The following is a 22,391-nucleotide window of genomic DNA, read 5'->3' on the forward strand; positions in this document are numbered from 1 at the left end:
TAGGTAAATAAGTTAGTTGTTGGAACAATTTCACTGCTCCAGTTTGATGTTCAAGAACTGCTTCGCGGAGAGCGAAATGACATTTAAAAATATTGTTTGAACTCCGCGATGGCGTCAAGCAGACTCTTTCGTCGAGCAGCGCTCCAACAAAAAATACACGCACGCACACAAAGAAAAAAGCAATGACTCCGGATGATAATATAGAAATAAATAAGTTTGCGAGGAAAAAAAACAAAACGCACGTGCGTGCTTTCGTCATACCACCTCCAACTAAAAATATAACACCTCTTTTACGAGATAACCTGTTCAGTATCTGGAAATATCTCGCCGTGTTAGCTCGCTCATCTCTGATGTTGCTTTCCAACCGTCTCTCTCATAATAACGAACACAGCACGGATCAACATGGCGGCCTGTCTATTAATAACAAGACCAATTACAACGGTTATTCCAAACACGCTGCCAAGAAATTTCGCACCTTTCCGTTTGGCCCTCGTCGTATTTTTTTTTTTTTTTCTTTCGACGTACTTAAAACAAGACGTTTCTCTTGATTTCCCCCAAACAATACTTTACTGTAACGTTATGTATACGCTGAAATAGGAACGTGTATTTAGCACATGTAATATGCTATACTACTTAACCGTACATGCACTTCGTAAGCATTCCTCTGAGGAATTTCTAACAATCTTGTACATGCCAGAATGTTCGTTCTAAGTGTATGTATGATTCTAACGCATAATTTCCGAACTTTTTGATCCATGCCGCCGTTCTTCAGAAATTTTTCCTGTCTCATCGCCCCCCTACTCAAGCGAATCTATAGGATACTATGTTAAATTAGCAGCTTTTATCGCCCCCCCCCCCCTGGACCATTCCATCTCCCACCAGGGGCGATATTGCCCACTTTGTCAAACACTGCTCTAACGTATTTAGGTTGCCAGAGTTTTGCTTGTTTCGTGTTGTATTCTGTCAAAGCAGACAAAGCCGGGGCTCTGACTCATTAGGGATGTAAGCTTAGGGTTATCAGATTCGGAAACTCCAAAATGAGGACGTACGTTTATGCAGCCTTAATAATGACTCCTTTATCTTTGTTCACAACAGATTTCACCACTATACGCAAAACGCTGTAAGTTTTCTCAATCAAAACAGTATACCTGGGATTATCGAATTCCGAAACATAGAAATGAGGACACTTCCTCATACTCTTGGCAACGCCACTTACATATTTTAACAACAGATGGCATTTCTGTACCAACAAAGAACAGCAATTGTTTTCTAACCAAAATTGGGACTCATATTGATCTCAAAAAAATGAGGAGCACATGTCCTCATCAATGTAACCCTATGTAAGTCCGTTACCCTGTTAGTTTGTTTCATCCTGGTGCTGCCATCTGCCTTTCATGTTTTGAAGTGAAACTGGCAAATGCGTGAATTTTCATTTTATGTAACTGTCGTGTTGAAGGTCTGCCTGCTCTTTGTGGAGAGACTTTTTCCGCAATAAACTGCTGGAAAAATTGCTCTAAACTTACATATCTCATCAAAAATAACACATGCCGATGTTTGGAAGACTAATTAAATTGAAAAAATGACCATGATTCTATGTCTACCGTTAGATTAATTGAATAAATATGTGCTATATTATCTGCATACGAGTTCATACGATTATTTTCTTTTCCTTTCAGGAATCTGGGCATCCAAGGCATCGACGTGCTCAGGAATCCCAAAGCCTACCTGTTAGGTGCGCAACCACTGTGTAGCCGTTTAAGTGGCCTATCGAAAGGCCAAACGAAACTTTGTTATTTATATCAAGATCATATGGCTCATGTGGGCCGTGGTGCCAGGATAGGTATCAACGAATGCCAGTGGCAGTTTAGGAGTCGTAGGTGGAACTGTTCGACGGTCGACGATTCCAGTGTTTTTGGACCAGTGCTCAGTAAAGGTATGTAATAACAATTTCCTATCGGAAAACTTTTTGTTCTCCCGTCGCAAGAAGCTTATCGCTCATGGAAAAGTATGAATCTATAAAATTATTAAAATTATTACCAGGTCATGTCGTATGACCTGAGAGAGATCTCAAGGGGGAAAAAAGACATGCCTGGAACACATTTCTTCATTATCCAAATTTCTTGGCTTTGGTGTAGTTAGTTATTCGTTCGTTAAATAGCATAATTCCCCCGGCAATGCAAAATAACTTACGGGATAACCTAGTACAGAGATTTTCAACCTAAGAAAGGTCATGAGTACAGTTTAGGCTAGGGGGTTGTTAATCTTTGTGTGGTTTTCAACTTCTCAAGGCGCGAATGCGAGCCGATCTCCACTTTAAAAAGTCTCGCCACAGAGAGCAACAGACCTACAAACAGTACAAATGTAATTCAATCATTACACATCATTCGCTTCTGAAATATAGATGGCAGCACTGAAAAATCAAACACAAGACTACATACGCACTCAAAAGACTGTTAGGCACACACACACACACGCACACACAGTTACACTTCCGGCACAACTCACCAGGTAGTAAATCGCCCATAGATGGCGATAGACCTGAGTTGTGCTCTGTTTGAAAGAAAGAGGACACCGGCGACACAGTTGATGGTCAGCTTAAGTTGGTTTTCTGTGTTTTTTGACTCTGAGGAACGAATGCGAGCAGATCTCCCAGTTAAAAGTCTCGCCCTAGAAAACACAACAGACCTACAACAATACAAATATTCAAGCATTATACTTCACTCGTAGTTGAAACATAGATAGAACCAGCACTGTAAAATTCACGCACAACACTAGATAAACACGCAAACTGTTAGGTACATAAGCCCGCTTTCGCAACATCTCATTCGGTAGTAAATTTATCCCATAGCGGTAGGTCAGAGTTATTTTCGGTTTGAAAGAAAAGACACTTGTGTTACGGACGCTTCGTGTCATTAATATGAAGGATTCACGGCCCCTTCTGGCAATAAAATGAAGGCCATGAATCGCTTTATAAAATAATGTTCAGTATACAGCATAGTAAAAACAATGAGTTTTAATTGTTTTCTTATCTCGCTCCCATCAAATCACTTTAAAGAATCCCAAGGAATCCATGGACCTCTGGTTTCGGCCCAGTTTTAGAAGCTCCTATCAATTCATTTTGAAATCCATTGTTCAGGCCCAAGAAATATTGTTGCTTTTTGCCCATTTCGAGCATTTGCCCAGCTTTGACGAACTCTTAAAGCAGGTTAGTGTTCGTGTCGGGTCCTGTTGGTATTTGTACAAAATTTGGCGGTGATTGATCTAAAATTATAGATTCATAAAAAGAACATAATCGCAGACACACACACACACACCAACAGACAGACAGAAAATAAATTTTGTATATATCGAAAAGAAGAACACCCACACGCGGAAAATACAATATGCTTGAACTAAGAGAAGCATATTGTGATTTCTTGGGTGGAAGTTGAATGAGATGTACATATCTGTGAGTCAATAAAGAATTCGATAGCATGAAATCAGGCACATGCATCGAGGACTTTCGAATGGTTCATCGGGCACTATTGCTCGCAAGTAACAGGTTGAAGGTGCCTGATCTGGCAGTTTCAGTCCGAATACCTAATTAATTACAGACGTTTCACATGCCGTCCCCAGATAAAAAAAATGAAATCCAATAATGTTACCAAAAAAAAATGTGTTTATTCTCCAACTACAGTATAAGTCCCGATTGTCTTTCCGCAGAGAGCAGGCAACATGACACGAAAATTCCGGCATCTGCTATTTTCACTTCAAAATATGGACTTCCACTAAATATATGATCGAACAAAACACATTCACTCTCCCAAACTGAAAAGAAAAAAAAAAAATCACTTCACAACTTCAAAAGCAATAATTTGTCTTTCTTGACAAATGATGATTTCTTAGCTGGGGATCCCTTGATAGCCTTTCGTTTCAAGTGAGAAAAGGAGAAATAGGAAACGGTTCCGTATCAAGGATCATCATCAGAAGAGGGAAAAGTACTTGCTTCAGCATTAACGCTTCTGGTAGGTGATGATAGTTGTAGTAGCGGGTGGTGGTTGTTAAACACTATGTGTGTAAGAGAGAGAGAGAGGAAAATTTAGATACTACTACTACTACTGTAACCCTCGATACAAGAGTCAGAGACTTGCTGTGTATTCCAATATCTCCGGGACACGTGCTATTCTCACTCTCCGATTATTCCACACCTCGTTGACAGCGTTAGGCAATTCGTCAGTCTTTTGCTCGAACAGACATTAGCGACATCTAATGACCGCTAATGACGCCCTGAGCGTTAACCTTTTCTCACTCCCCCCACTGTGAACATCATATTTGATAGATGATGATCTCCTCTAAAATACCGCTTTTCTTATACTCTCTCGCTCTCTCTCTCATTTCCAAGCCCCCTCATCCCACATTTTGATGTATTCTGAAAAGAAGAAGAATTTTCCACTTTTTCCCCCCATCCTTGGCAGAGCAGATGATATGCATAAGAAACGTGTGTGTGCGTGTGTAAGTGCCTTACCCAGTGAGTTAATCTCATCGATACTCCGCGGGTGCTTTCAACTTTGCGATTCAGATTCAGAAAAACCTAAGCTGGAAAGAATTGACAATATTGCCGTTACAACTTCAATTACAGCATTTGAAACCTTTATTCGACCTTGTTGCTCTCAAGCACACAACATGAGTTTCTTATAATTTCTCAAGTAGAGACATTTTATATTTTGAGATCGTTTTGGCATTGATTGCTTCTTAGAAACTCCTAAAAATTAAATTTTGAGTTGTGAGCTGTTCAATTTAAGAAGTTTTTGAAATAGCCAGCAGATGGCTCAAAAGTAAGCTTCTTCCATATTTGCTGACAAACCAAGCAATGACTATTGTTTTGATTGGTTGAAAAAATTTCCTCTGTATAATTAAGTTCTTGCCAATTAAAGGGTTAAAATCGGAAATGATCGAAACCAGATATTTAGTCTTATTTCAGAGTACCGTAAAACGAGGTTATATCGCTCCAGTTTTAGGACTTCTACATGCAAATGCCAAAAATTTCATCTCCATACCTGGCGAAATTCTTTGATTTTGAGTGATGTTAACTGAAACGTGCGTGTTGAGTACAGTATCAGTCCCCGAAGTTACGCGATAGGTTTAACAAACGAAAATCGCTTCGGCCGGGGTCACGATTTTGCTTACATATATATACATGCAAAATTGATTTCGCATACATATCTATACATGCAGAATTGATTTTCTATATTTTATGTATTTTGTGTCTGTCTGTTCGTGAGTGTGTGTCTACGCGTATGTTCTTTTTATGAATCTACAATTTCAGACGAATCGTCGCCAAATTTTGTATACATACCAATAGGACCCGACACGAACGATAACCTGCTTTAAAAGTTTGTCAGATCTGGACAGAAACTATCGTGCAACGATGTTTCTTGGGCCTCAACAATGGCTTTCAAAGCCAGTGTGGGCCACTGGCTTTTGGTTTGTGCCAAACTCCCTCTTTCAAAAAAAAAACATGGAGCCAATTTGTCCCATTTTAACAACAAAGGAAAGTGCATTGCCCCATAAATTCGTAAATAATTGAAAAATTCGTAAAAGTTCAAGGACTCTGTATATTTTGATGCGATTTGTGATTATGCAACGAAAAAGTTATTCTCACGAAGGATTTTTTTTATTTGGTAAAAAAAAGTAACCAGTACAAGTACTTCAGTGAAGTACAAGTACTTCAGCGCCTCACGACACAGTGCGTGAAATTAGGAAGGCAGATTCATGTGTCTCCAGTGGTGTAGATGGTAGCATGCTTGCCCGGTATGCAAGAGGGCCTAGGTTCGAGTCCCGGCGGAGACGTGATGACTTTTCTTTCCGAGCTCACCTCAGCATAATATCCGGAAAATTACTGTTTCCTTGATATCTCTGGCTGAGAAAAAAGCCATCTATATCTCTCTAAACCGTCCCACCCGGGGGCCATTTCCTGAAGTTAAGAGAGGCTACTAATGCCTCTACTTCAGCGCCTCACGACACAGTGCGTGAAATTAGGAAGGCAGATTCATGTGTCTCCAGTGGTGTAGATGGTAGCATGCTTGCCCGGTATGCAAGAGGGCCTGGGTTCGAGTCCCGGCGGAGACGTGATGACTTTTCTTTCCGAGCTCACCTCAGCATAATATCCGGAAAATTACTGTTTCCTTGATATCTCTGGCTGAGAAAAAAGCCATCTATATCTCTCAAAAAAAAGTAAGTTCAAATTTGTGTCGATAGAGGACGCTGCTTGAGAATATTCACAGAACCTTGCACGTGAACCTTCCTTCAATCCCTTATGTGTCTCCGATACATTCGTAAAAACTTCAACCAGCGATTCGTGGCAAGGGAAAAACTTCACCAATGCTTTTTCCACTAACGTCAACATCACAATATGTAGGTGCCAGAATGGTCCGTCATTTCAACTTCATCCGGGTCGGGAGAACATATACTCAATATACAGGGTGTCCGGAAAGTGCTAGCGCGGCCTTTATCTCATCAAAAGTCCAATTTAGAGGTATGATTTCAATTTAAGAAATGCTCAACAGGAGTTCAAAAATTACCCCGTACCAGTTTTCAGAGTGAAAATACAGTGTGTAACAAACTAAAAAATCTGAAGTTTTCTATGGTCCCCCTGTGCTCTAACCTCCAATTGGAAAGTTGTTGCCCTGTCTCTTCTGATGCCAACAAAAAAACTCCATGTTTCTAAGTGTAATATTCACAGAGATATTCGAACTCGAAAAACGGAGGAAATTTAAGAAAAAACAGCGTTGAATTCGGAAAACCGTTATACCCTCATTTATTACAAAATTATTTTTCTGCAGAAAGAGAAAACCAGTCATACGTACTGATATGCAAATTATATGAGCCGCAAAATGAGTAAAAAAACTATTAAGAAAACAATTTTTGATATCATGTAGGCCTGAAGGCTCAATACAACTCCTTTGACCGATTGAACTAGCAAGAATAGAACGCATATCAAGACACGGAAGGTTTTGTCATGTGTTAAAAACATGACAAAAAATAGTGTCAAATATGTGGAGGGTGAAGAATTTGTATGACGTAATCATATGCAAAAAAAATCATGTAGGCCTACTCCAATTGTAAATAGAGATATCTCTAGTATAAAACGTTTTTTGTCTTTGGTTTGTGTGCTTTAATAATTGCACAATTTGCATTTGAATCAAAAAAAGCACCTCTTTTTTTCCAAATACTGTTATTATATAATCTGACAATCAGACACATCATGTTTTTATTTCCTTTATTCTATATACCTTCACTCTAATTTTCTGAACATGTAGAGATACCATCTGAATAAATATATGAAATAAATTCAAAGTTGAAATGTGAATAAAAATTTTAGGGGTCGAATTTTCACCCATGATAGTGAGCCTACTAAAGTACGGTATTATTCCAAGGTTAAGATACATTTATTACTCTTAAAAATAATTTTATTTCTAATAAAATTGATGAATTAATATAGTTAATTTCTTATAGAATGAAACTCAAAAATTCACAGTATTTCAAAAATATAATATGGTTATCATGGCCAGTAAGACCGTTTGCGCAACGTAATTGCTTTACACAAAACTTTCGATTATGTGTTTTCGTTTTGTGTTTAAACTCTAAACTTTTTCTATTTCCGCCGCTCTAGAAACTGAATATTTTTTTCCCCAGCATAAAAACCAATGTGACTATCAACATAGCCTATACTGTGTAAAAGAAATATATATGTTTTACAGCTTTTATGTCTCCGAACGTTGAGTCATTTAAAGAGCGGTGAGTCACATCAAGAGCAATAGAAGTTTTACGATTTGCTCATTTTTTACGATTGATTTCGTTGCTCAGTAGCATGATCATGGTCTGTGAAGAATCTCTTTCTGCTTCATTACGCACAGTTGTTCCGATCGGAAAGAGAGAGAGAGAGAATAAAAACTTTTTCTTTTTTTTTTCTATTTTTGTACAAATATATCGCCGAATTCATCGATTGTCTTGAAGAGCAAAACAGGCGTTGGGATTTTACAAAATATTGTGGTTTTAACATTGCGGAACACTCAGTATTGGTCTCGAATTCAGGGCTGTCTTAAGAGCATCATGGGCCCCTGAACAAATGGCTTCTGTGATGCCCTACCTGGTAAATTACAACCACATTTCATTTTTTTTTTATGCCGCTCTGTTCTGGAGGGCCGTGCCCGGATGGGCCGGACCTATGCCTGAAGACGGCACTGCTCGAATGTGAAAAAACTGGAATCTCTTGATCCCCCTTAGATCTAAATATCAACAAATTTTATTCATTTCTCTCCCTCTCTCTCTCATTCTTTATTTACGTCTATCTCTGATGCTAGGTTTTTACATTCTTTTTGTATCAAATTGGAGTTTCCGAGCCATGATGGTTCATACTTTTAAATCTGGTGTGTATTGATCTCTTTAAGAGTTTGCAGTCTCTGTTGCTTGTACGATAATTCAAGCATTTACCATCTTTACTTCAAAATAAGAAAGATAGATGGCAGTACCCGTAAAGAACACGAAACAAACCCAATTCTGACAATATAAACACGTTAGGGAGGGCCATCACACACAATCAGAACACACATTCCGGCATGTATCATTCTGAAAAAAGGCCTCTCCGAGTCCTCGTAAAGTCATTCTTCCGCTTTTCCGAGGCTGAGTTCGTCGACACTGGAGTATGCCGCAAGGTTTTGGGGATCATATACCTACAGAGGGACATAGACTGGGTTGAGCAGGTGCAGAGAAGAGCCGCGTGTGTTCTTGTTGGCACACAAGGCTTGAGCTATGAAGAAAGACTTGATTTCTTGAATATGTTCAGATTGGAAGAACGCAGGTGTCGAGGAGATATGATCGAAGTATTCAAAATTTATAACATTTATAAACATAATTATGTTTATTTCGCAAATACTATCCTAATTCAAGTTTTCGTTTCCAAACACTGGAAAGATGGCGTATAAATGCAAACGGTAGCCTCCTCCCAACCAGATCATGGCCCGCCACTCTGTCTCAATGAAGAGATAGCAGGTGGTTGAAGAAGATCTGGACCACGATGGAAAACGTGCGTGTATATGCCGTGAACCTAACGTTAATTTCTGTGTAATGCTTGTAATAGTGCTTCCATCTGCTATCAATGTTTCAAACTATGAGTAAAGTGTAATGATTGTATCGTTGTGAATATGAAGTGGATAGTATGTCTGTGGCGAGATGAAGTTGGGAACCACAAGCGTAAGGCAGGCTACAGCAATGACCATCTTCAAAATTGTTTAGATGCAGTTAGATCTGTTGAAATAAATCAAAGGCAAGCTGCAGTTAAATTTAAAATACCTCATAGTATCATTAAAATCAAATTGAAAAATCCAACTTCTAGCAAACTAGGTGTTACCAAGGTTTTAAGTGGCGAGGCAGAATTTTGTAAGACGTACCTCTTAAGTAAAAGTTAAGAAACATGTGGTTATTTTTATTTTATCAATACAAGTTGAAATATAAGTTTTGTTTTAAAGTTTTATTACGAACCCAAATTCAAAAAATACCCTCTAGAGTTTAGATCAGTGTTTCCCAAAGTGGGCAATAGAGACCACGGATTTAACATAGGATCCTATGGGTTCACTTGAGTTGGGGCCGATGAGAGAAAAAAAGAATTCTGGTGGAGGGGGCGATGGAACAAAGAGTTTGGGAAACTATGGTCTGGAATTAAATCACAGTCTTCCATCCTTTTTGTCCCATCACCCCGTTCTTCAAAAAGTTTTTCTCCCATCGCCCCCCAACGCAATCTAACCCATAGGATCCTATGTCATAACCGAAGCTTCAACCGCCCCCCTGGAGCATTTCATCTCCCCCCTCCCAGGGGTCATTAACGCCTCGTTGGAATCACTGGTCTAGATCTTCATTTAATGCTTTAAGATGGGAAAACGTGAAGTGGGCGAAAGTTAAGAGCATACAAGGGTAACATTGGCCCAAAATGATTTTTTTTAATTAGATTAAGTTAAAAAAATTATTTAGTATTAAGATATATTCATTATATAACATAGCCTATTGACAGAGGTGGATTTAACGGCGGTCGCACCGGGTGAGTGCCCGTGGTCCCGACTTCTTAAGGGTCCCAAAAAACCCAAACGTTACATTTTTTCTAATTTAAGGGGCCCAATATTTTCTCTTGCACCCGGGGCTTCAATTGACTAAAATCCGCTTCTTCCTGTTGATATGGAAAAAGTTACCAGAACTTAATTTGAATATTTTTAAAGATGGAGACCGCGTTTACGAGAGTTTATTTCTGTTATCAGCGAATTATTGTTAATTTTCTTTTAGGGAGCAGGGAAGCAGCTTTCGCCCACTCGATAGCTGCTGCCGGCGTGGTTCACACGATCGCCAGAGCGTGCCGGGACGGCCAGTTGTCGAACTGTGGTTGCAGTCGGGCGATGAGGCCTAAAAACCTACACCACGACTGGATCTGGGGCGGATGCGGTGACAACATCGAATATGGATACCGTTTCACGGAGGGCTTCGTCGACGTCAGGGAACGTGAAATGAACTATCAGCGAGGAAGCAGAGAGCAAGGCCGAAAGCTCATGAACCTGCACAACAACGAAGCTGGAAGAAGGGTGAGCACTCGATGTATATCATTATTTATATGTGTGTAGTGTAACATGATCCAGCGAATATTGTTGGTCAGAAGAAAAAATTCTTAATTGCTTGAAAAATCGTATGGGAGGTGGACGTAAACTAAGGTGACCTTTTTCAGAGCATTTTCCGACTTGAGCCAACAGCTAAATTTTATTTTTTGAACAGAGTTTGTGTACGCGGCATTCAAAAGATGAACACAATCATTGGCTTATGCAAAGTCGGGGGGGGGGGATTCTTACCCCTGAAGCCAAGATTATAGTGTTATTCTGCAGGAAACATTCGGTACGCAGCGAATCGTTCGAAATTCCTCAGAGGAATGTTTACGAGATTCATGTTCAGGTAAGTAGAAGTAGTTGTAGTTGCAATTTGTCAAAATCTAATGACCCAAGTTTGAAAAATAGATCAACCACATACAGAACTTTCACCACATACGATTTTTATCATTAACTCTAAAAGCACCTTCTTTCGTGGGGGTTTTTGAGTTTTTGAGAAGTGTCTTTGTGAAGGAAGTAGTACATGTAAAAATATTTCGGTATTAATCCCGACTGTTGGTTACAGCTACAAATTACAGATTGAACCGAGCACAACCAGACTCAGTTTCACTTCCCCGGAGTGCATGGTAGTGCCAGAATCATTTCCGGCAGAACCGGAGAACCGGCCAGAACAAAAGTAACTGTACGTGTCATGGGAACCCCCTTAGCATGGGGTACAATGGGGGGGGGGGTAAGGTAACCTAGTGACTAACATGTGCAGTTCAAAAATATGATACAGGAGACATTAGCAGTGCTGCAAAATAAACATAAAAATCCAGAAAAAATATCTGTACACGTCATGGTTGCAGCTGCAGCAATCTCTGAACGGGTGAAATTATTCGTTGCTCAACTGTTATATCAGAAAACATTCCCTTGCATGACAATATTTTCTCTCACATATACATATAACCATCAAATATTTCCCTCAAAACCGTCTCCAGGTTTTTCACACAAATACCTAATATTCTCAACGAATAATTTTTTTTTTTCGGAACGCTCTATTGCTTCCGTGTATGTGTGAAATCTCGATGTCACGATAATCTGTGAATCAAAAAAAATATCGTTGTAAAGGAGGAGGGAAGGGGGTTATCGTTATATCAAAAGGTAGCAATCACACAGGGTCGCAATTAGATGCTTGGCTACCCGGGGCAAGTGCGAATTTTGGTGCACCCTTGTAATGTTGAAGAAGAGGTTTGAGAATGAAATTTGCTCCCCGCGCCCCCTAGTTGCGGCCCTGGATAGCATTATCATCAGGCGCAGCCAAATTTATGCTTTCGTTGGCATTTATCCTGAATTCGCGTTGTCAGTACCCATTTAAAATGCATTTTAAGTACTTGTTTGCGTCAAAAAATTCTGGTTGAATATTTAATGAATAAGATTTAGTTGGTTGTATACACTCGAAGTAGCTTCACCACAACTTCTTTAGCACTTTCGGAGGATAGATAGTGCAAAATACCGATGCTATTAACCTTCCTTCGAAAGAACAAACACTGCGGTGAGGAATTAAAAAATATATTGAATGTGATTTTGCTCGAAATATATAATACATCGTTATAGCGGTTGAAATCTCCTCAAAAAATATCGTTATACAGAAATTTATAGTAGCGAAGGATATCGTTCTATCGAGCGAAATTTAACATTATACTAAAGTGAATTCCAAACAAAATTAAAAAAAAATAATTGTAGAGGAGTTTATCGTTACATCGAGTATAATTATAGCAAGGTATCGTTGTACACAGTGCAACTTATATAAAAATTCCACAATTGAATGTGAAAATTAAGAAAGCTCTCGGTGATACAGTAAGCTGTAATTTAAAGTTACCTGCTGAAAGTAGCTGGATGAGATAAGTGGAAAAAAAATCCCTTTCATCCATCTACTTCCAGCAGGTAACTTGAATTACAGCTCACTCTATCGCCGACAACTTTCTGAATTTTCGCGACATTCAACTGGTGTCCACAGATGCTTATATGATGCAGGGTTGATCATGAACATTTTTTTTTTCTTTTCCAATTTTTGGTAGGTCCCTTAAAAACATTCGTGACCGAATTCGCAATTTAAAGTGTGAGTTCAAACATTATTCTTACGTGTCCGACATTACAGAACAGTGTGACACTATAGCTCATTTGCTTAAAACTGTCAGGTGATCATAATAAAGTGGCAACTCAGTGTGCAAGAAAACATCAAGAAACATTTTCGTGCATATATATAATGATATTTTCTCCTATACCTTGATAACCACCAAATATTTCGTTCACAAGACCACGCCTCCATTTTTTCAGATAAACACTGTGAATATTCTCGACGAATAAATATTTTTCCCAACACTCTATTACTTCTTCCGTGTATAATATATAAACTCAGAATTTTTGCTGTCCATTCCTCCTTAAGTATAAATGGAACAAGTCGACAACCTACTACATGCATGCACAACAGAGGGTTGGTTCCACTTCCGATTTACCTGCAAACACATCTCGCTCTCTACTCGGCAGGACTCCCCACTTCGGTACTTGATCTCTATGGTACTTGTAGTACACCTTTTATTACCCCTCTCTCTCTCTACTTCCCTCCATCCCCGAATCCTTATTTTGCACCAAATTACCCTGGTTCCTGCTGAATCTCTGAAAAGGAATGGGGGGGGGGGAGGATGGTGCAACCATGCGAACAATTTCGTACCTTTCCCTCTCCCCAAAAAGTACTTGATTTATGATTGTAGGCTGGCCTCCCGCACAATAGACGAAAAGGAACGGGGGGATTGTGTAGTCCCTTGTCTATATACAGCGAGGTCCCTACTCCTTGTTCGAGCCCTCGTCCCTTTCACTGGCCCGGGCTCAGAGAATAATAGACGACAGATGATGCCATCAAACTTTCCTCTCTCTCTCTTCTCTTTAAAGTTTTTTTTTTTAACAACATTTTTTGTTGTTGTTCGGGTCTCTTGTACTTCTTTTCCGGCACATTCCGTACACTATACTTGAGCTTTCAGCAAACATCTTGGCGGCACATATGTACTCATACATTACGTGTCCGCCGTCGCCACCCAATACCTCCGTCAAGTGTCGTTAATGTGAGAGACGTTTTCCAACGCAGTAAAATAAAAAATAAAATTTTTTTATCACACATGTGATAGATTTTGAACGATTATCTTTCTCTTGAGCTTTTTTACCAGTTCTCGCATTTGTCACCACCATCCATTGAATTAATCAAGACCATAAATATTTGGAGGATTATTATTAATAGTTTCATTAGAGTGAAACCTCGATATAACGATATTTTGAGGACCAAGGAAAAATATCGTTTTAGAGGACTAGATAATTTATCGTTATATCGAGCATCGTTGTAGCCAGTTTTTGCTGCATTTTTTTTTAGAGATACATAGCAATAAAGAAAAAATCGTGAGAATATTTTTGTAGCAATTGACGAGATAATGATATTTTTTGACATTGGATAGTTACAAAAATTCTTAGCGTTCATTTTTTTTTGACCCCGTTGGCGGCACGGTAGTGGACGGCTGAAATTGGTTTTCTACGGTTTTCCAGCTTCAACGCACGAATGCGAGCCGCTCTCTCACTTAAAAAAGTCTCTTCGAAGAGAGGAGGTAGATCTTCATAATGGAAATGAAAATTCAAGCATTCGCCATCTCTACTTCACTGTATAGAAAACAGGTAGCAGCAGCAACTAAACACGAAACAAAAGCAACTCTGACAATATAAATACGTCAGGGCCCACACATGCACTCAGAACACACTTATTCCAGCATGTACCGATTTGTTAAAAATTCCGCGGAGACATTTATACGAGGTGCATGTGCAGTTTTATAAGTAGTAATAATCTTTCATTTCCCCACTCTTCGGCGGTTTTAGCAGAAATTAGCACTTTTTTTCAAAAATAAATTTCTTTGGATAAAATCAGCGATGTCCCGTATTTATAATCACAATTTCTCGCATTTTTATCGATGAAATATGCTTACAATAAAGTATATGAAAGCTCAAAACCATTTCCAAACCAGCTTTTATTGTGTTTGTAATTATAACTTATCATAGTACTGTGTCGCGTAACTTTTGTTTTATAAACATAATTTTAATGTATAGTTTTAAAAGACATGTTTTATTGTTGTTATTATTATTTGGTTTTACCAGTGTAGTTTGTCAAATTTTCCAATTTTCTTGATTCTTTCATTCGCACACATTCACTTGCGTATTTTATATTTTTGCTGTTATTTATTTGTTCTTTCTCTTTTTTCCACACCTTTGCATTTTCTTTGTGATGTAAGCGCTGAACCTGCCATTCACAAATGTGTACGTAAACGAATAAATAAATTAACTCTCAAGGGGATAATTGCAACTCTGATATCAGTTGCAACACGAATAATTTTGCATTGAATCAGACCTGAACTATCAAGTATGAATGCAGATTACCTGCCATAGCACAATGACTAATGATAATCTTCAACTATGATTGAGATTATTATTTTAAATTTTATGTTTTATGTTTTTCATCGTTTTTTAATTTAGATATAAATAAACCCATAGAAGTACCCATACCTGTTAGGGCAATGAGCCGATATTGCCGTATAGTTATGTGACCTGGGTACCTCTCGGCTTTAAGAACCACCTGTTCTATCGCCATGAACCAGAGTTTGAGAAACCCTATGTTGGGATGCCCTTAAGCAGTCGGTTATTGTTCACAACTACATTAGTACTTTTCTTAAACTATTTTACGTAGTAATAAAAGGGGCAAACAGCTACCCAACGGCTAATTTAGAAAATCAAATATGTACTCGAAAATAATTTTGATGTATAATGAGTAACGGGTAATTATGACACCTATATTTGAGCTAAAAGTGATTATTATAAGAACTAATTTTTTATATCTGGTCCTTCGGTATTTTTCAAAGCTCAGACATACACGAGCCACATTGATTTCCCTCCCATTGGTCACCGTTCTGTCTCCATTATGAATCACGCCTTATAGCTGTTGTTGCCTCGCAACTTCCCACTTTTAGTTAAAGGCTTTTCCATGCTTCGAAAATTCCACAACGTGTCCTTTCTTTCCACGAAGAGATAAAGAAGAAGAGCAAGAGAGAGATATATGAGATAAAATAAGAAGAGAGAGCGGATACGAAGCCGTGTAAATTATCAGATTGGGATCATAACTCGGTCTGGCTTAGTTTGCGTTTGACAACCATCAGGCGTAAGAATCCAATATTTAACACGGATTTCTTCATTTTATTTATTTATTATTTTCATGAGAACTTTTCTTCTTTTTTTTTTTCCTATATTTTACTCATTCACGATTTTGATATTCTTTACCTCACACAACTGCAGCAGGTTTCTGAATAATAGTCGCCATGACACATTCGGGTCCGTCCGAATGTGAATAAGAAGTGATATAATACGAAAGAACTCGTTTTCTCAGAAGAATGTTTTTTGATTCCATATATATATATATAACCACATACAAATTATTGGGTGAAAACTCTCACGACACTTGAGTTAATTTTGTCGTGACTTCCATGTCTGCTAATTTCTTATGCCTTTACGGCATAAAATGAGTTAGTATGAATCGTTAGGATCTCGTTTGCAGTTAGTATCATCACATCCTTGCTAAAAAGCCAGTTAATGATTTTTCTATGACATTGAGATCAGGAAAGTATCAGCAAAAAATATTATTTTAATTAGTGTTACTAGACAGTCAGGCAATATACAGGGTGATTATAAAAAAACTATCCCGACATATGGGCCCCTAACTATCATACCATTCACAGAAATTGAATGAAATTTTGGCATAAGGTATTTTGATGTATGCGCTCAAGAATGATATGGAAAACAACAGTGTCACTCTAACAGTTACGGTTACAGTGAGAAAATTTCAAAATACAATACAAAAAACAATAAGTTTTGTGTATTGGAATGTGATCTCCATTGTGAAAAACCCTAAATAGCGTTCGAACGGCAACTGTAGCATGGAAATCACCGGCGGTAGATAGGCTGAAAGTGAGGACAACCAATAAGGACAGAGAAGCAGCATAAAATAAAGCATTTTATTGTGTTTCACAAATTTTCCACATGACCTTGTGGAGGACTAATGAGGCTGGGATCTCAGCCGAAGAAACGGTGTGACGAATGAAACGAACATTAATGCTCTGGTGCACGGCAAAGTCCTTTTTACTTTTTCCTTGCCTAGCTCCGGGGATTTTCGTGCTACAGGTGCCATTCCAACGCTATTTAGTGTTTTTCAGTATGGAGATCGCATTCCAATACAAAAAACTTGGTGTTGCCATTTGATATTTTCGAAATTTTCTCACTGTAACCGTAACTGTTAGAGTGACACTGTTGTTTTCCATATCATTCTTGAGCGCATACATCAAAATACCTTATGCCAAAATTTCATTCAGTTTCTGTGAATGGTATGATAGTTAGGGGCCCATATGTCGGGATAGTTTTTTCATAATCACCCCGTATATAATTTTATTATTTTTTAAAATCGCATTCCCAGTATGGAGAAACGATTACTTACAGCAACTAGTAGCTGTAAGTACTAGATTCGATATTAAGTACAGTCATACCTCGGAACTCACGTTAAATTCTAAACCTGTCACAGTTTCTGCGATCACTATCTGACCATATTTTCATGCTTTAATTACAAAAAAACCCTATTTTTTTAGGGTCTTGTCGACATTTTTTATGCAAATGAGAAAATTTGCCCGATACTCGCCGATCGCGGTTCCCGTCATGAGTTCGGTAACGAGTTTAACCGGCAAGCATAGGCGTGCGCAAGGGAGGATTACTAGTATTAGATTGTGGTGTATTTTTGCAGTAAAAAACGTAAAAGCGTACCCCTCCTCCCTGAGAAGAAAAAAGAAGTTACAACCCCCCCCCCCCCATACTGCCCATACTAAGGAAAATAATCCTGTTTACGCAACTATCGATAAGTGCCGAGATACTGGTAGGGTACAATGACTATGATGTTATCTTGCAAACTGAATTGGATTAAGATAATATGTATCTTTTCTCTGCTGTTTCCTGGTTTATTTATTTAATTTTTGCCTGTCCGCAAATGATTTCTTCAATTCCTTTACTGCCTCTGTTCGAAAATTATTTATACCATTTATTTCTCATTTGTGCTTGTCCGCAAATTATTTTTCTCCTATTTATTTGTTTTTAGCTGTTCGCTAATTATTTATCCACTTTAATTATTTTTTTGCCGGTCCGCGAACTATTATTCCCATTTCCGACGGTCCGCGAAATTGTTCAATTACTTCCACTGGTCTGCAGCAGTAAAAAGATTGAATAACACTGCTTTAGAGCAATGATACCTATTAAGACGAAAAAGATGATAACAATAAATGCAATTCACGTGACAAACAAATCCGTAAACGCTTCTAAACTTTCAAAATGGAAATAAGAATGTCCAACAGGAAATCTGCATTCTCTTAGGACATAATCTATTACCTTTTTCTTCTCCCAATGATTTATTCAAGACTATATTTTCAAGGGAATTCGATTTTAAAACTTTGAAGAAAGTTTTGCTCATTCATAATCAATCGTTCATTAAAAAAAATTGGACAACACAAACTTCACATGAGCGAAATATGTGTTATCATTGCAGAGTAGATATCTTTTAGTTGTCATACGAAACAGGTATAGATTCTGCTCGTTTTTTTTTTTTAAATTTCCAAGTAAATCACCTCAGTGTACTTACTCCCCTTCTTCAAACACGAGGGAATTCAGTTCAACGTTTAATAATAATCAGTTTCGCTCTCTTTTGCCAACAAAATTTCTAAAATGTCTTTCTCGAAACAGGAGGAGAAAAAAAAAAGCGGGAGGAGAAGGTATTTGACAAATGGCTTCGTAGTGACGATGTCACTGAAGTTTTAATTTTCATTTTAAGAATCTTAATTGCTTATTCGCTTGATTTTCTTTTACGGCTCACTTCAGATCCTTCCCCCCTGCAACCAACTCAGTGAGAAAAATTTTCGAAAAAATATGAAAAATAAATAAAATTAATCCATTGGACTGTTGATTATTAATTGCGCTTTCAGCATTGAACGAGCTTCGCATTTTACTTTTTCTCCTTAAGACTTGAAAAATATTATGTGAGGCCAATAATTTCTAAGGAAAGATATTTTTATGGCCTGTTTTATTGCCTGTTTCGATTGATTTTTAAAAGAATGGCCATTGATTGTCTTTTTTTTTCCGATAAGAAAATGCATTAATCGACGAGAGAAGAGAGAGAAATATTAATTTAAATTTATACGCGGCTATTATTTTTCATTAATTTAGAAGAATTTTCAAGTACATATACAGAAAGATTAGAATTAAGGTTATTGAACATTAAATAATTATTCTATTAGTCATTTGAAAGGGTGTTTTTCCTCTTTTGCTAAATTATATCGGGATTTTTTAACTATCAGAGTCTAGCAAAGTATGGAAAAAATATTGTGCCTAATGTTTTGAAGTCGAAGACTGCAAAGAAAACTGTTTGGTTATTAGGTGGCCAATATTCAGTAGGAAATCCTTAAAAGATAGCTTTTAAAGATATCTCATTTATACACTAGAAGTTAGTCTAAAATATAAATTATAATATCTTATAAATAGAATAAATTTTTTTTATTTTTACGATTATTCATAAATGACGTTAGCCCAAGAGATTTAGTATAGACTGGGCTTTACGAATTTCAACTAAACGATTTGAATCATCAATGAAATGGATGAATCAACTAACTACATTCATTTGCGTATAAATTAAAATGATCATACTTGTTTCTTGACAAGATTCTACCACATTGTATTTCACCGTGATTTTTTTTTTTTTTTGACCTGATGTCGAGCTGTGCAACTAAATATCGCATGCAAAAAATGATAATAATGATTTAAACAATCATTGTTATATTTTATTTCTTTAACTACCTGAATTTTTTTCTTAAAAATCACAATGAATATCAGTATTTTCAACATTTTAATAGTTTTTGGAAAGAAAATAAATGAAAGTAAATTTAAGCTTCACTGCTTTTGCACAGTGCTTGCAGGAAAATTACTTCATCCAGATGAACGTAATTGAGATTTGTGAAAAATTTGATTTTATCCCCCAAAAGTGGATTTTTATACTCAAAATGTTTTGTCGAGCTGTAGTTAAGCGTAAACGGTGTTAATATTTGCACCTATTGCAAAATATTTCATGAATTTGCAAACGGAGTTATTCCGCTTTGTTTCTCAAGTTTCGAAGATACGGTCTGCAATTCTTTCATTCCCCGTCGGAGGTGCTTATAGTCATATATCGTGTTTCTCATACTGATACTGTTTTTGCTTAGTGACTGTGTTGAAAAAAAAAAGTTGAAACAATAATATCATTCGTGCAAAAATATCTTCGGTAACTTTCAGTTGACTTTACTAATGATTAAATCGACGGTAACAATAACTTTTTAAATTTCCTCACGATCGTAATAATGAATTTTGAGGAACGTCCCAGATTAAGCCAATGTAGACTAGTGACTGAATATCCGTGTCTTTCAATTCTTATAACGTTTAAAAGATAGAGCTATGAGAGAGTGAGATAAAGAGGTTTCAGTTGCTGTAAAACGAACCTGGTCTTTTGCAACGGTTCTCAACCTAAGCCATATAACCCCCACACTCATGTTCCTTTCCTGGAATATTCCAAGAGGCCATGGGTGGACTCTCTGTCACCCAGTAAAAGTACTAACTTGATTCCGTTCACCGCATGCGAGAAGCACGAATGTACGAATTTTCCTTTTTTTTATCAGCTGTTTGAATACCTTGTTTTGCTAAGTTGTGCCTGAACGCGAATGTAACACACGTGTTTCAATAATGCCCCATTGAAACACTTTACATTTGTAGAGTAAACATTCAAACGTGATATCCCACGTTCTGTTTTTTTTTTTTTTTTTTTTTTTTTTGTAAGGACATTGCACATTCGTGATTCTGGCATGACTGAGTCGATAGTATTGATTATCGTACAAGTATAAATTGTTAAAATTATACATTTTATGATACATGGTAATTAGCTCAGCTAAATAAAGACATTCTTTAGGTTTCGGAGAATCTCTCGCGACCCCGCTAGTTCATTGACGTGACACCCCCCCCCCCCCCCCCCCCCGTGGGATCGCGACCCACAGTTTGCGCACCACTGCCTTAGAGAATGGGAAAATCCACTGTGAGCATTTGTAGGGTTGTAAAATATCTTTACAAATAATTTTACTGAATGTAAAAATTATATTATTTACTACCAATATCGTGGATTCATCTGAGTTGCTTACCTGTGTTATCTCATTTAGATGCGGTATAACTCGGAAAAATTTTCATTTCCAGATAAATACTTGATACGCGAAATTATCTCAACTTTATCCGCATTGTCGCAGACTTCTTCAGAAAAAAATTTAGTCGATTTCTTTCAAAATTTTTCGCTGCACACCGTTGAATAACCCTGACCATAAATTAATATTACTGTATATTGTAACGTTTCTTATACATGATAAGCTTTCGAAAAGAGAAGAAACTACGATTTTCTACATTACATTAAAAGTCTATTAACTGATTAACACTTTTGACTGTTTAGTTAAAAATTTTTAATCGATTCCCAGTCCTAGTGATAACACAGAACCAGTTTCTATGGTTAATCATTGATAAATTATTCATCAACGCCATTCAGCGTACAAACGATTGTAACCTTCAGAACGATTTCAGAAACATTTGAAAAAAGATAGCTCAAAATATCTTTGAAACTCTCTTCTGTATTTACGTCAACAACTTTAATCTCTAGCAGCATTCCGGGTGAGAGATTTACGATGGCCTTACATTCCCATGCCAATTTTCACAGCATTTTTGGATTAGTTACAACAGTTCCTTCTGGTTTTTTTTTTTCTGGATTAGTAAATCATTAACCCTTCTCAACTTCAGCAGGTTCAGCGCAACATATTTTAAAATCAGACAGACGCCTGAATTCTAAAATAAATTTCAAGTACATTTCTTTTCCTCACGTGTGTGTGTATTTACGGTAGATATTTCCTCTATGGCGGAGAGTTGAGTACTAGACAAGAAAATGGCAGCCACACAACATCCCCACGCCCAAAAAGAACTAATTTGTCACAGACCCGTAACAAAAGCTCCCCGCATTATAACTTGTACATTTGGAAAAGGAGAGCAAGAGTAAAAAAAAAAGAGGAGGAATGAATGAATGATATAAAAGGTACTCCTCAGTATTTATTATGGTAGCATGTGATGGGGGAAAAAAAATACCGAGGAGGGCTAAGGAATGACTTCGACTGTGGTATAATAATAATAATATTCGAAGGGGAAGCGTACGCGTATACAGTATACATTTATGTACACGTTGGTAGGAATGCTATTAAAGCTTTTTCATACAGCATTTTTATTTCGTTCCCATTTTTTAATTCTCTCTAAGAATGGCTCGAAAAAGCATTTCTTTTCCTCCCTTGACTCGTTGAGCAATTGCTCGTGAATGCGTAACTTGCAGGATTGCACATGATTTTTTTTTTTTTTTTGTGCTGCTTTAATACTTTTTCTCTTCAAAATGAAAGCATGAAATAATAATAACTCAAAAGATGGGTGAAAGAAACGTGATGATAATGCAGTATGTGTGTTTTTTAATATGCGAAGACTGTAATAATAATAATGGTACTCGTGCATATCATTCTAAGTTTCTCATTTCTGTTTGATTTTGAAGTGTGTACATGAGAAGGAATCACGTTCACCGGATAA

The 22,391-nt window shown here is 37.4% G+C and overlaps 1 protein-coding gene across 3 annotated transcripts in view; it reads left to right on the top strand.

Annotated features, from left to right (window-relative positions):
* The window catches only part of LOC149078755 (protein Wnt-5b-like), a 256,727-nt gene that overhangs the window by 229,455 nt on the left and 4,881 nt on the right, over positions 1-22,391 (top strand). For all 3 annotated transcript variants that reach the window (XM_089240862.1, XM_089240861.1, XM_089240863.1), the window contains 2 exons: positions 1,677-1,933; positions 10,312-10,604. In XM_089240862.1, the coding sequence (XP_089096988.1) occupies positions 1,677-1,933; positions 10,312-10,604 (550 nt within the window). The remainder of the gene's footprint in view (positions 1-1,676; positions 1,934-10,311; positions 10,605-22,391) is intronic.

This window comes from Pholcus phalangioides, unplaced genomic scaffold, assembly GCF_987345545.1.
Source record: "Pholcus phalangioides strain wild (caught in Gottingen) unplaced genomic scaffold, Ppha-v1.0 ptg000013l_1, whole genome shotgun sequence".
In the NCBI taxonomy this organism is placed as follows: domain Eukaryota; kingdom Metazoa; phylum Arthropoda; class Arachnida; order Araneae; family Pholcidae; genus Pholcus; species Pholcus phalangioides.